The sequence below is a fragment of the Rhinolophus sinicus genome, linkage group LG06 (assembly GCF_036562045.2).
Source record: "Rhinolophus sinicus isolate RSC01 linkage group LG06, ASM3656204v1, whole genome shotgun sequence".
Classification (NCBI taxonomy): domain Eukaryota; kingdom Metazoa; phylum Chordata; class Mammalia; order Chiroptera; family Rhinolophidae; genus Rhinolophus; species Rhinolophus sinicus.
In genome coordinates this window covers 26,987,744-27,002,853 of record NC_133756.1, presented here as the reverse complement: position 1 = coordinate 27,002,853, position 15,110 = coordinate 26,987,744, and the positions used below count along the sequence as shown (strand labels likewise).

Genomic DNA, 15,110 nt, shown 5'->3' with positions numbered 1-15,110 from the left:
TGATCATATCTATAGTTTTTCTATAGTTAGACTGATGATATTTGTAGGGTAGTACAACAGAATTCAACTCATTTAACTTACTAAAATGTTATAATAGATTTGGATTAATAATTTGGATAGTTTTCGCCCTTTTTCTATATTAATAACACCTGAGATGTTGAGCTCTCTATATATACATGACACCAACTACCTGGATTAAAAGAAAAATTATTTAGTTACCTGCTATTTTCTTTTGGGAAAAAAACATGCATATTTGGAACTGTCTGGGTGATCAGCTGAGTTCTTTTTTATTCAGATATTTGGCATTGTGTATATAGTCTAAATATTTTAGTGGATGTAATTGAAGACTAAAAACATTTGTTTTGCCTGAATGTTTTAATGAGATCTGTATAAATGTCTACAAGTTACATAATGGGAAAATATGCACAATTTCTAATTCTGAAAATACTCCTTAATATGAAGAAATTTTTAATAAAACATGCAGAAAATTTTTTTAACTATTAAGAATTAAGTTACATCTTTTCCTTTAAGGTACATATTACCCAGTATTATACTAATTGATTTTTGAAATTACATATGTTTATATATTATATATATTGAATATATAATATTTGTGTAGGATTTATAAATGCTAATTGAAGTACTGGTAACGTTTCTACATTATCGATAATAAAGTGTGTTTGTATTTTTAGAGTTAGCCATCACCATGACATTCATATATTCTGTGACGTTTTTATATAAATACATAAACTACCTTGAGGGTTTTATTTCTTGCTGAGGTTTTTCTCCTATGCTGTTAATGTTTTTTTATATTGGTATTTCAGTCTGTTTCAGGATTATCATTTACATAATCTAACTTTAATTAGCCAGTCATTTATTTAAGATTGCTGACGACTTTGGTATTTTGCCCCATGTATAAGGAGTGATAAAAAAATACGGTGAATGTTTACATTTTAAAAAATTTATTACAGTAAAAGACACATTCCCATTAATCCCCCTCAAAATACTCCCCTCACTTCGAACACACTTACCTCATCATTCTTGCCACTTTCTAAAGCAGTTCTGGAAGTCCTCTTTCATGAATGTCTTTAGTTGCTGTCATGGCTGCCTTGATGTCCAGAATCAATTCAAAACATTTGCCTGTCATGGTCATTTTGACTTTAAGAAAGAGCCAGAAGTTGCACTGTGCCAGATCCAGTGAATAAGGTAGATAAGGACACACGATAATGTTTTCGTTTGACAGAAATTGTGGTACCAGAAGGAGTGTGCGACACGGAGTGTTGTCATGATAGAGGATGAAATAAAAACACAAAAGAGGACTTCCAGAACTGCTTTAGAAAGTGAAAAGGATGGGATAAGTGTGTTCAAGGGGGAGTATTTTGAGGGGGATTAGTGGCGATGTGTCTTTTACTGTAATAAATTTTTTTATTTAAACATTCACCATATTTTTCAATCTCACCTCGTATACATAAAGACCATATATATACACACATACATGCAAGTGGGTTGTGAAGTTTTAGGTTATTGTTGACATTCATGATAGTTACAGGGGCTACATCTGCATGGTTCAAAATTCAAAAGGTACCTAAAGTTAAAGGGTGCTAAGTCTAACTCCTGTCTCAACCATCAGTTCTCTATGCCTGAGGTAACCATTTTCATCTGTTCTTTGTGTATCCTTCCAGAGGTGTTTATCTCTGTATAAAGAAATGTATATTTATATACATATGTAGATAATCTATGTACATAAAAAGGTATTTTAAACTTAGAATGTTTTCTCATAAAAACACATAGAACTCTTGGTTGTGTTTCAGCCTTTTTTAACCTTTTGCTATAGTTTGCTTATAGACTGAATTCTCTCAGGTTTGAGAGAAGGGAATTATGTCGTACTGAATGATGAAGGAAGATTTTTCTTTCCCTTTCTTGGGCATAGGACTCTCTCTTTGCTCTATTTTGAAATTGGTGAATGTTTTCTTTGCTCCTCTTGTTAGTACCTCCTCCCTAATTTTTATAGTGCCTCAGCCCCTACAGTCCATGTTGGTCACACTTTGTCAGGATCTTTCCTGTTTCCCAAAGTGCTCCACGCTACCAAGTTACCTATTTGACTTGATCTCACAATAACGATAACGAATTCTTCAGTAAGTTGATCTCAGTAAGTGTGAGTTAACAGCAATATAAATAATTAATTTATACTTACTAGTAAATTTCCCAGAAGTACTTTCAGTTTTAAGAAATTGTCCATATGTCAGATTTTCTCATGAAAGCCAGAAATAAGTATATAAATTAAGATTTATCATTTGGGTCAGATCTTTGAAGATGACTTGCTACTGTAAGTCATAATTGCCTGGCCTGCAAATTTGCCCTGGGATCAACTTCCCTGAGTTGTGGCTGGATTTGTTTGTTTGTTTATTTTTCTCAGTTTTAAGAATTCTAAAATAGAATTGTTGAGGTACTTTGGGAATTAAAGAGTATCTTGTGTTGGAGGTATTATAAAGGAGGTTTATGTATGTATCAAATGAGACTTGATGATACCTAAAAATCCCTTTTAGCTTTGAAATTATATGCATTCATTTTAGTACTTCAGAACACACCAGAGCTCCCTCAAGTTGTCTGTTTTATCTCACCACAGTTTCAGTGTTAGCAGATGGACAGCCTTTGACAATAGAAGGGTATAGGGAGACGTTGGGTATAGGTCACTTCATTTGTGATTCACTCCTGTAAGTCAGTTCATGTCTGATATCTGTGTAGAGTTATAGTAGTATCTGTTATGTAATGGATATTGTAACATGGAGTCTGGGTGAAAAAAAAAAGTGTTTTGAAATTAGTGTCAGAACATATTCAGTTGATTCTATAAATGAAAAATATAACCTGCCTCCCTTTCAGGTACTTTTTTTTTTTTTAAGTTACCTTAAGATTTGGAACATCATGATGTACAATATAAATATGTACTGTTAGGAATATGTAAGAGTGATGGAACTTCATTTAGATAACTATGAAAAGAAAACTAATTTCTAAATCACTTTGGTCAGTTTTCCTAAGTCCAAATTCCAAAACAAGAATGTGGGCTTTGATTTTAAGAGTCTTACCTATATATGAGGCTTCATTATGTGCCTTAGAATAACGATGGGGTGTTCTTTTAGTTGGCTTTTTATAACGTGGCAGTTCCTTGGAATATTAACAAGTTAGTTCAATACAAGCAATTTCTTTTCCATTTTGATAATATAGGCTAAATGTGGCCGAAGGTGGACCAAAATTGCAAAACTAATTGGAAGTCGTACTGTTTTACAAGTAAAGAGTTATGCCAGACAGTACTTTAAAAATAAGGTAAGCAGAATATAAATATTCTAGTTAATAATGATAACATTTTAAATAAATAAAATGAGTAAGCAAAAACAGTTTTTAATTCAGGCATTAAAATTTTAATGTTCAAAAATTTTATAGTGAAAGTATTTCATACTCAAAGTACTCTACAAATGTTGATCTTCATAAATCTCAAAGCATATCATCAGTGATTTGCGTGTTCCTATTAAATAGATACTATTATTCCACTTAATTTCATAGTTAAGTAGAACAAAATATTAATTGCTTATTTAAAATGCAGTTGTAAATACTTTGAAGAACAGCACAATAAAGGTACAGTCTATCAACAACATGTACTCAGTTTAATACAATGTTTTGTATTCATCCTGTTTTTTTGTGCCGGTGATTAAATTTTAAAATCTTAATAGTATGGGGTTTTATCTTCATTTTTAATAAGGTAAAATTAGATGGTCCAGAGAAGGAAACACCAAACCAGAAGAACAGCAGTTATCTTCAGATTAAAAATGAAGATGAAGGCACAAAGACATGGACACCATCAAGGTTAAGGGGATGTGCTGATCCCAACTTGAATGCTGTAAAAATTGAAAAGTTATCTGATGACGAGGAAGTGGACATCACAGATGAAGCAGATGCGTTGACTTCTCAAGCGCCCCAAGAGAATCCTAGCAGTGATCTCTTATTAGACATCCCTAATAGTAAAAGTCCTGAAACCTATCAAGGAGAATTTATTGCCTCTGACAGCCAGGAAGATCCCATTTCTAAACCTCCCGAGGAATATCTTCAGAATATAGAGCAGGGTGAGATGGAAACAATTTCAAGCTCAGAAACTACATTTTGGACTGAAAAACAGAGCACCAGTGACAAAAAATCAGTTGAATTAAATGATCCGAAATGTAATAAAATAATGAACAGCTGTGCTAAGCATGATGGACATGGAATAGTGGATGGTACCAGGCGGTTGCCCTCTCCAGAGCCTTGTGATGTTCAGAAAGATCTGAGTGATAATGAAATGTGTTTTCATTCTTCCTGCCAAATGGAGGAGGAGAGCCATGAGGAAGAAGAGCTTAAGCCACCAGAGCAAGAAGTAGAAATAGATAGAAATATTATTCAAGAAGAAGAAAAACAAGCAATTCCTGAGTTTTTTGAGGGGCGCCAAGCTAAAACACCAGAACGCTATTTGAAAATTAGGAATTACATTTTGGATCAGTGGTAAGGAAGAATTATATTTTAGATGATATTTTAAAACTTATGATTCTCTAGAGTATTTTAATTAGGCTTATGCAAAATTTAGTATTTTACATTGCTGATGATCCAGAGAGCTTTAACACATTAATATACAGAGGGTGCCAAAAAAATGTATACACATTTTAAGAAAGGAAAAAACTGTATTAAAATTGTAGTACTCAATATATACTGATAACAAAAGATGAATACAAGTCACGTTTGATTTCTGCAATTACAAGAGGTGTGCATAGCGATTACCATCAGCGTAATTTTAATACATTTTTTTCCTTTCTTAAAATGTGTATACATTTTTTTGGCACCCTCTGTGTTTCAATAAGCTAAGACTTGAAATTTCTCATGGGGAAACTTTGGAAAGCTTTTGTAACATCTGTCTGTTCATTAAGAGTGTTTGGGCTTGGGAAAAAAGGGTTAGATGATTGCCTTAAGCGGTTTCTTAGAACAGTGTTAGGAAGATGCAACAAACATTACTGCACTGGAAAAGGGGGATAAGTATCTTTCCTAGTTTATCATGTGCTTTAAAGTACAAAGATAGAAAACTTTGATGACAACAGTGTCATTAAATGTGGCTAGATTGCAGAAACCATTCTCCTAAATAGCTGCCTTAAATGCTTTCAATTTTGAACCTGTGGCATAATGTGTTAATAATTCCTTCATCCCTCTTCATCCACATATAGTAATTTTCTGATATATGAACTTTATCCTCTGAATGCTCAGTACTTTTTACTTAAATTATTTAGTGAGTGATGGGGAACAAACCCCAAAAAATCTTCCCACCTTATTAGCCTAAGTGCTCTGAAACTAATTAGAATTTTTCATAATTGTTTAATTAAGACACGATTAAACATTCATAATTGTTATTGCTTCAGGATTACATAGGGCCATCTTTACAGAGGGTTTTCACTTACCAAAGGAAAACAAATAACCTGCTTATTAAATCACTGACCTTTATTTCATGCATACAGTATTAAGTAATTTGGCTTTTAAAGATAGCCGTTATTTTAAAAGAAAGATTTTTGTTTTTTCCTGACTCATGATTATCTTGTAGATGGGTGAGATTGCTAAAAGTGCAAGTGCTGGTAAGGGTGGTATCAAAGTAAAGAATGCTTATAAGGAACAATTCTTAACATTTGCTTCGTGCTTTACAGTTTACAGAAAGCTTTTTTGTATCAGCTGCTCACAACAATCCTGTAAAATAGGCAGGTGGTATTTTCTCCATTTGATAGAGCGATTCAGAGGTCAGGAGAGGCTTAGGGACCCACCGGCCTTTGATGATACAACCAGTCACTGACAGGGGAAGGACTTCAGTGCAAGTATTCACTCCTTAAGTCACTCTTCCCGTTATTCCACATTGACTAATTCATTCTGTTAAAAAAGATCAATTAAATTAGATCTCTTTTGATACCTAATTTTGATTTTGGAAATAAGAGAATGGCCAAAATTGAAGGGCTTCAAAACAGTAACTCAAAAACATCTACCTGAATCATCAGTGAGTACTTACTGTTATTTTAATCAAATTTCATTTGTTACTTTGGATTTTGACTTTTATGAGGTAGAGTAATTTATATAGATAGTATAAATTATATACTGTGTTTCCCCGAAAATAAGACCTAGCTGGACCATCAACTCTAATGCGTCTTTTGGAGCAAAAATTAATATAAGACCCGATATTTATATGATATGATATTATATTATACCCAGCATTATATCATATCATATCACATCATATCATATATCATATCATATATAAGGCCTGATCTTATAGTAAAATAAGACGGGGTCTTATATTAATTTTTGCTCCAAAAGACACATTAGAGCTGATTGTCCGGTTAGGTCTTATTTTCGGGGAAACAGGGTAGCACTAGTTTCCTAATGTTATTTGCCTTAGTCCATGAAACCAGTTAAATGTTGTTGTTTCACTAGTTGTGAAAGCAAAAAGAAATGTTTTAAACAGGAACTCAAATGTTCTCTTCAGAAATAGAAGAGAGAGTGGTTAGGGACTGGAGGTGGTGGTAAAAAATAGAGGGAAAAGTTAATGTTTTAAAAATAAAAAGAGGCCTGCCAGATTTCTTTGTAACCAAAAGATCCTTTTCATAAAAGCACATGAAGTTGGCTCCCTGTCTAGGGGAATTTAATAATAATAGTAACCAATACCATTATTGAATGCCTACCAAATGCCATACACTGTCTTTAAATCATCTCTGATTCTCTTGACAACGTGTCCTCATTTTACAGATGAGAAAAATGAGTTTCCGAGAGTAAAAGGAACTTGTTGCAGGTCACATTAGAGAAAGGTGATTTCCAGAGTCTGTAGTGTTGACTCATTATTTTCACACTTCCAACTCAGGGCCTTGACCCAGAATTTTCCTTCTGCCTTGCATGTTTTCTCCTCCAAATCTTGGTGAATTTTGCGTCCTCATCTCATTCAAGAGAAATTAGAGGCCTTCTCTGACCACCTTATCTAATATAGTTCACATAGCTCCTCTCATTCTCTTACCCTGTTTTTTATTTATCTTCATAGAACTTATTACCACTGAAAATATTGTATTTTTATTTGTGTATTTTCTTCTCCTCCCCCTTCCCAATGATAATGCAGTCTCCATGAGGACTTTTTTTTTTTTTTTTTGTCTGCTCCTTATTAAATCCCTAATGCTTAGAACAATGCTTAGAATACAGAAAGCACTTTGTTAAGGGGAGAAGACTGAATGAATGAATCATTATTATTATATCATGAACGGATATTTTTAGAGGTCTTACCATTTGTTCAGCACTGCGCTAGATTACTAAATTCTGCTTAAAGCCTCTTGATTTGGGTATTCGTTAATTACATCAATCCAGTTTTTAGACTCCTACAGTTTTTTTGGTAGCTACTTATACCATGCTCATTCCTGCTTTCTTGCCTTCATTTATACAGATTGTTTCCTTTTCTTTCAAGCCACTCTGAAATCTCAACTTTTCAATGGAATTTTTAATACCCACCCACATCACAAACTACTTTTTATCTTCCCTGAAGTTCTGTAGGATTTATGATTTTAAATTTGGTTTTTCCTTAAAGAGGCCTTCCTTAAACACCATATCTAAAATAGTTTGTGCCTATTTATCTCTTACTGTATCCATTTATCCTCTTACTTTTTCTTCCTAGCATTTATTGCTACCTGGCAATACAGTAGATATTAATTTATTGACTGCCTCCCCCATTAGATTGTAAGGTCAGGCATTTTATATTATTCATGTCTGTATCCTTAGTGCCTAGAACAATGCATCATGTAGAGCATACAAAATATTTGTAGGATAAAATCAAGATTGAATAAGAAATGCCTGTGTCACATGATTTACCCAAATACTTGGTTTATAATGTCTGTTTGAATTCTGACTGTCACTTCCTTAATTTTTCTGACCTTTTTGTTTTCTCATCATAATAAAATCTATCCTGTAGAGTTGTTGTGAGGATTAAGGATGTGTAACTCTTGGTACAGCATCTGGTGTAAGCACTCAGTAATTGTTTGCTACTATTATTAAGTTCTCTATTACTATTAAACTTTATATTGTACCATCCAGCATGGTATATTAAGTATCTTCAGTAAATATGTTTGATTATATAAACCTCATTTCTTTTATAGTCTTTGGGCATTTCTTTATTCCTTTGGGACCCCCTATATCTATTTCTGTTTTTTCCACCGAGAGTAAGCACTTATTTATTGGCATAATGATTAAAAACTAATATAAAAAGCTTTTAAGCATTTGTAAGGTAGTTTATAATTAGAAGATATTGTCCAGCAAAGTAAAACTAGGTGAACCTAAGTAATATATTAAAAACTAGAAAAGTCTAATACTAAATACTTTCAATATGTAATTCAAACTGTTCTTTTTATTCAGATTCAGGCTTGAATTTGGCTCTGTAGATAAATAAGCTTCTCACTTAAAAGTCCTTGGGTAAATGGAATATATTGAATTTAATATTGGGGAAGAAATGATACTTGTAAAAATCATACTGTACTTGTAAATTATTGCATCGCTTAAAAATATTTTAGAAAAAAGTACACTTGGGTGTTATGTATTAGCATTGTATTCACTACACATTTACATATTAAGAGGGGATGAACTTTTAAGATATTTCAAATATTAAAAGTTATCCCCAGAAATCTTTTTCATGTTTTTATTTATCCAAAATAATTGTACTTCCATCTCTTAATTAGGGAGATATGCAAACCGAAATACTTAAATAAGACCTCAGTACGTCCTGGCCTGAAGAACTGTGGGGACGTTAATTGTATTGGACGGATTCATACATACCTCGAGTTGATAGGAGCAATCAATTTTGGATGTGGTAAAAATAAAAACCCAACAATATCTTTTGCTCAACATTTTTTGTCCTTATGGCACATTAATTTCTTTGATGATTAGAATGCAAGTAGATTTAGGTATAGATACAGAATTCAGAGAGATACTATAACATTATGGAATAAATGTATTGAGATTTTGCTGTAAAACAGATTTCTGTTGATTAAATTATATTTCCCTTTGAGAAAATTAGTGTAATTTAAAATATATATATTCAGTGCAAGTAGAAATAGTTTAAGAATGCAATTCTTTGTCAAATAAAATTATTTTATGAAAAGTCTAATAACCCGTTTAATTTGCAAATACTGTATTCATGCTAGAAATACTGTCTAGCAGTGTTTAAATAAAAGAAATAATTTATGAGCCTCTACACTTAAATGTAATAAAAGTGCCAAAATGTTTTTCATGGAAGAAAGTTTTTTTATCCTAGTTTTTCTCAAATATAAAAGTTGATGAATATGCATATTTGTAAATGTATTCAACCCTTTTATTAACATGACACAAACTTTTTGAAGAAAGATAATAGCCATAGTTGTAAAGTGATAAGGTAATTAAAACCTTGCAACTCATGTTGTAAGAAAAGTATTCTGTATTCCTTGTCTGAAAAGACAGCTAACCAGAAAACTTCCTGTCAGAGATGATTTTATTTTATATGTAGAGAGATAGAATTTACAGTCTGCCCTGGGGTCTCTCCATTTTAGTGTCTTTGTTTGTCCAAAGCACTGAATATTGGGACTGGCTTTTCAGGAAAACTAATGTATCATAGCTTCCTCAGCCACTGAAAGAAAAATTAAATGTTTTCTGTATTAGACTCCCAAAGTTAGCAAAGTGGACTTGGCACTCATTTGATCAGAAATTAAACAAATTACCCATTTCCTAAGTATCACATTTTATTGATATTTCTTTATAACAGTAGCATTACTTTTAGGTAAGAACTACTAAGCGGCACATGAACTTTGTGATTGTGGAATAGGATAGAATCATAGAAGCTCAGGTATAAAGAAACCTAGAAATTGGCTTATAGTGTAGATGTGTCATCCTGTTTAACAACTGCGTTTCATAACAAAATTAGATTGTTTTGTTTTTCCTGAATTCCAATAGAACAGGCTGTGTATAACAGGCCACAACCGGTTGATAAGGTACGAATCAGAGACAGAAAAGATACCGTAGAAGCATACCAACTTGCCCAGCGTTTGCAGTCCATGGTAAGCAGTCACCTCTCACTAAATGATCACTTCAGATTGCTCCTTACACTGTTAAGTAAGGTATGCCTACTTCTCAGCTGTTTAATTAACAAATGGCTATTTAATGGAAGAACTTGTTTCCTCTTGTATTTCACCATTCACTTTTGTGGTCTTCATTTAATTTCATATAACTTTATAAGGCACAAACAAATCAAATAAACCTCAAAATTCACTGGTAAACTTTACACAGAAGCGTATGTAATGTTTTGCTAAAATGATCTTAGGTTGGTTTTGATTCTAAAACTATACATTTAAGCCTTTTTTTTGTTTGTTTGGTTGGTTGGTTTTTTCCAGTTATTATTGTTTGTTTAAAATTCTTACCATAAGATTCAACTTTTTGGAATAGCTATCCAAAATATGTTAGCCTTTATGTTTTTAATTCTTGAGATCAGTGAGTTTTACAGTACTTTAAAATTCATCATCTTACTTAAAACATAAGTGATCAAACAAGTCTCCTAAAAAGCAGAATCATATTATGAACCAGTAAAATAGGTTAAATTGGTAATAGGTGAGATAAAAAGTATAGATGATAAAGTGGGTACCTTTCTTTCTTAGAGTGTTTAGGCTGCAAACAATTTCTACCTAGATTTACTTTTAAAAGGAAGTTTTCAAATATAGTTGCTGGAAATAGGTGGTGCCAGTTGGACAGTGGCCTATGGCAGCTAATCCATTTTAAAGGCTTTGATACTGAGGTTTGCAAAACTGGATATTAGTAATCCAGTTATCCAGCATTATAATTTCTTTTTTACTATTTGTATTAACAAAGCAATCTTTTCCTTTCTAAAGCTGAAATATAATTATTTTGCTTCTAGTCTTCAATATTTTACCTCTTGTTATGTGTTCTTGCAAGTTTTCTATGACAAGTGATCAATCAGGAAGTCATTTTTTTGTGTGTGTTTTTTTTCTTTTTTTTTTTTAAATTTTATTTTATTGGGGAACTGTGTGTTTCTCCAGGGCCCATCAGCTCCAAGTTGTTGTCCTTCATTCTAGTTGTGGAGGGCTCAGCTCAGCTCCAAGTCCAGTCGCCGTTTTCAGTCTTTAGTTGCCAGGGGTGCAGCCCACCATCCCATGTGGGAATTGAACCGGCAACCTTGTTGTTAAGAGCTTGCGCTCTAACCAACTGAGCCATCCAGCAACCTCTCCGGGGACTCAGTGGAAGCTTGTTGTCTTCAGTCTAATTGTGGAGGGTGTAGCTCACTGGCCCACGTGGGAATCGAACTGGCAACCCTGTTGTTCAGAGCTCACGCTCTAACCAACTGAGCCACCGGCCAGCCCTCTTTGTGGTTCTTTTTGGTCTTAAAAATATTTCTTGTGTGAATGAGTTAGCTTCCAAATGGTGAAAGGAAATGAAAATTAAAGAAGAAATCCTAGTAAATGTAGAAAATAATCACTAATTTATTTTGGAGCAGAATACTAACTATTGAACATAAATTAATAAAATAAAATTTAGTCAGGCATTGCTGATCAGGGATGACAATATTGTAATGGAGAAATTGTTTTTTAGAAAATTACCATTTTCATTTTGTATGTTAATGTGCTGTGATTTCTCCAAGTTAATCTTGTTACCTTTTGCTTTATTTCATCTCAGCGCACAAGGAGACGTAGGGTCCGAGACCCATGGGGAAATTGGTGTGATGCAAAAGACTTAGAAGGACAAACGTTTGAGGTAATTTTGACCTATTCAAATGGCTCATTAGTGAAAGTTATTTTGTCAGTACATATTTGAATATCAATGTCACATATGTTGCACTTTTTATATGTATACATATATATGTCTCATTCCCATGTTAATTTGTTTGTGTAGAAGTTACAATAAACAACAAAGTAGAAGGCATTGGTGGTACCATTAAGTAGGAGTTTGACTCATTTTCAAAACTTTGATTATCTATGTCTACATTCTGCTCTCTAGCTCAAGAATATCTTCCAAGGTGCTAGGAAGTTCGTATGCCCAATTCATTTCAGTAAACATTTATTGAGTGATATTCTGACACACCAATTAAAATATTGTTCCATGCATTAGACATAAATTGAATTACAAATATTGAAGTGTCATTTCTATTAATAAAAACTATGGCCCTAAAAAGAAAATAGGCGATGAATTTGTGTATATGTAAACATCCACACACATTCTACATGTATAATTTGTGAACAATCAGTGCAGTAGAATGGATAATGTGAAAGTGTGGATAATCCTTCCCTTGAAGGATTGTTGGGAGAATTCAGTGAAATAAATGAAATATGGTATATGAAGATCCTAGAATAAGCCTTGCATGTACAGGTACTCCATAAATGTTAGTTCTCTTCTTTCTCTTTTCCCCATTCCCTGTCCCCAGCCTCACAGCTGAGTGCTATTATAGGCACAGCAATTAGTAATATGTGGTGCATGCCAAGAAGGAACTTAGATTTCTATTAGGAAAGATAAAGCCTATGGTAAGTTCTGTAACATTGGTCCTAAGAAATATAAGTTCCTCCCAAAGGATGTGATCAGGGAAAGTTTCACAGAAGATGTGATGTTTCATCTATGACATGAAGGATGAGCAGGAAAACCTCAAAATGTACAAAAGTAGATGAGGGCATTTGAGGCTGAGGGAGCAGCATAAGCAAAAGTACAGACATGGGGAAATACTAGACATGTTCTGGGAAAAGGTGTACAGTTCATTTGGGCTAGAGTATAAGACTGGTAGAAATGGAATGAAACATACTTACATAGGACTTACTGTGTATTGAACACTATTGTTAATATTTTACAAACATTAACTCGTGTAATCTTTACAATAATACCATGACGTTGTTATTACTATTATTGTCCCCATTTTAAAAATGAGGAAACTGAAACACAGAAAGCTTGCCTCAGGTCACCAGCTAGTAAGTAGCAAAGCCAGGCATTTTATCTCTAGAATCTGTGTTCTTTATCATTACACTATGACATCTCTCAGTTGTGAAAGAAAACTCAGTACAGTGGGACTTGATGACTAGACATGGGAAGTAAGAAAGGTGAAAGACTCAGGTGATCCTGGGGTTTTGGATCTGGGTACCATTAATTGAAATGAGTAAGGCAGAAGGAGTAAATTTGAAGTTTGGTATGGCTGTATGTTTTGCAACAATTTTTTAACATATTGTCCAGCATTTCTTTTAGTAGCAAGAAGGACACACATCCATCAACTTTGTCTTGTTCTCACGTGCCCTTAAATATGGTTTTAACGGAGTATTTTTATTCGTTTTACCTATCTGGTTGATGGACTCTTTGATCAAGTGGTGTTTTGTGTTTTAGCATCTCTCTGCTGAGGAGTTGGCAAGAAGAAGAGAAGAAGAGAAATGTAAACCTCTTAAGTCTTCAAAAGTGCAAAGACCAACAAAAAGGTATAATGTTACATTATATAAATGTAATTTTTAAAAATTTATCCCAAATGATTAGAAAATGTATGGAAAAAATATTTGATATAACTGCATTGTGTTATTCACATCAAGTTAAAAAATACAGCTAAAAGTTTTGAGTTTTTTTATTCCACTGATTATCAATTTGAGAGACCTTAAACTCAAGTTTTAAATTTGTTCAGGTTCAGTGAATATAGGCTCTAACCTATGCTGCAAAGGGACCTTGTTTGTGACAGGTGGTCATTCAACTTCGACGTTATGAACAGGTGACCTCGTGAAATGACTGGTTCTCTCTTTGGGTGGTACTGATTGTTAGCAAAGTGTTTTGTTTATTCTTTTACAGTAAAAAATTTGTAACTTGTAACCTTAAGGGTCACCAAGTAAGTTAAATGCCTTGATTTTTCTAGAGCCCCTTACTTCGTACAGATGCCCCATTGAGTGAACTGTCTCTATTTGTCAGTGTCTCTATTAAAGTGAGATATCTAGGAATATCACTAGGTCATTTTCAATGGAAAGAGCCCTGATACTTACCAGTTATATGTCCCTGGGTAAGTTACTTAAAGCCTCTTTTATAAAATAATAACTATAATAGCTAACACTGTTAGAGATGTTTTAAGCACTTCACATTATTAACTCATTTAATCCCCATAGCAACTCTGCAGACATTAATATTATCATTGCCATTTTATAAATGAGGAAACAGAGGCACGAAAAAGTTTGAGTAACTTATACCCATATCTTTTAGTGGTGGGGCTGTGATTTAAACCCAGGTATTAGGCTTAAGAATCCATACTCCTAACCATTAAACTACAGTATGCTATATAATCTCCTTAAAATAAAAATAAAAAATAATAGGTTTGAGAATAAATTAAATGAGATAAACTATATAAAAAATACAGTCATCTTAATATAGGACTCCTCATCTAGTATCCAGACAGTTGATTTTCTGAATCTAAATGTGAGACATATTTATTATGATTTTTCAAGTCATTGTTCCAGTTTGTCAGGGCGTTTTTAAATCCAGGTTTACTTTTCTCACATAATAGCCTTTGTAGCTTTGACTCATCAACAATTCAGTAAGCTTGCCATTTCTGCCATTGATCACTGGTTCAAATGTTTAACTGGATTAAACATAAACCTCAGACATCACTGTTCAATCAATTATGTACTACCACAATTAACCCATATTTCATCTTACGCAGAAAGGTAATGATAGCAGATAAAATATTACTTGAGTCTTTATGAGTCTGTTAGTTTTAGCAGATTATTCCTATCAAAAATGAAATTTAGGTCTACTTATCATGACTTTTGTTTTCATGAACCTATTATTATTCTTGGTAGTCACCTCTTCATTTGCCAAAGGCTCACTAATCAGCTGTTTAAAAATCTTTTCTAGAATTTTTCCAATATTCAACATCTAATTCCTCTGTTTCTAAAATCTGCTTTTTTGTGTGTTTTAAAACAAGCCCAATACTTGCCTATTCCTAGGCCTCCAATAATTTACCCATTCTCTGCAGCTCCTTAACATATAATAACAATAGTTTCCCATCATGGTTCTTCACTGCTGTGTGATGCATATGCTCTCTTGCT

At 33.3% G+C, this 15,110-nt stretch overlaps 1 protein-coding gene across 3 annotated transcripts in view; it reads left to right on the top strand.

The window, feature by feature from the left end:
- The window catches only part of MYSM1 (Myb like, SWIRM and MPN domains 1), a 33,843-nt gene that overhangs the window by 8,582 nt on the left and 10,151 nt on the right, over positions 1 to 15,110 (top strand). For all 3 annotated transcript variants that reach the window (XM_019742529.2, XM_074334778.1, XM_074334779.1), the window contains 6 exons: positions 3,223 to 3,321; positions 3,755 to 4,527; positions 8,757 to 8,887; positions 10,003 to 10,106; positions 11,734 to 11,811; positions 13,417 to 13,505. In XM_019742529.2, coding sequence (XP_019598088.2) covers positions 3,223 to 3,321; positions 3,755 to 4,527; positions 8,757 to 8,887; positions 10,003 to 10,106; positions 11,734 to 11,811; positions 13,417 to 13,505 — 1,274 coding nt within the window. The remainder of the gene's footprint in view (positions 1 to 3,222; positions 3,322 to 3,754; positions 4,528 to 8,756; positions 8,888 to 10,002; positions 10,107 to 11,733; positions 11,812 to 13,416; positions 13,506 to 15,110) is intronic.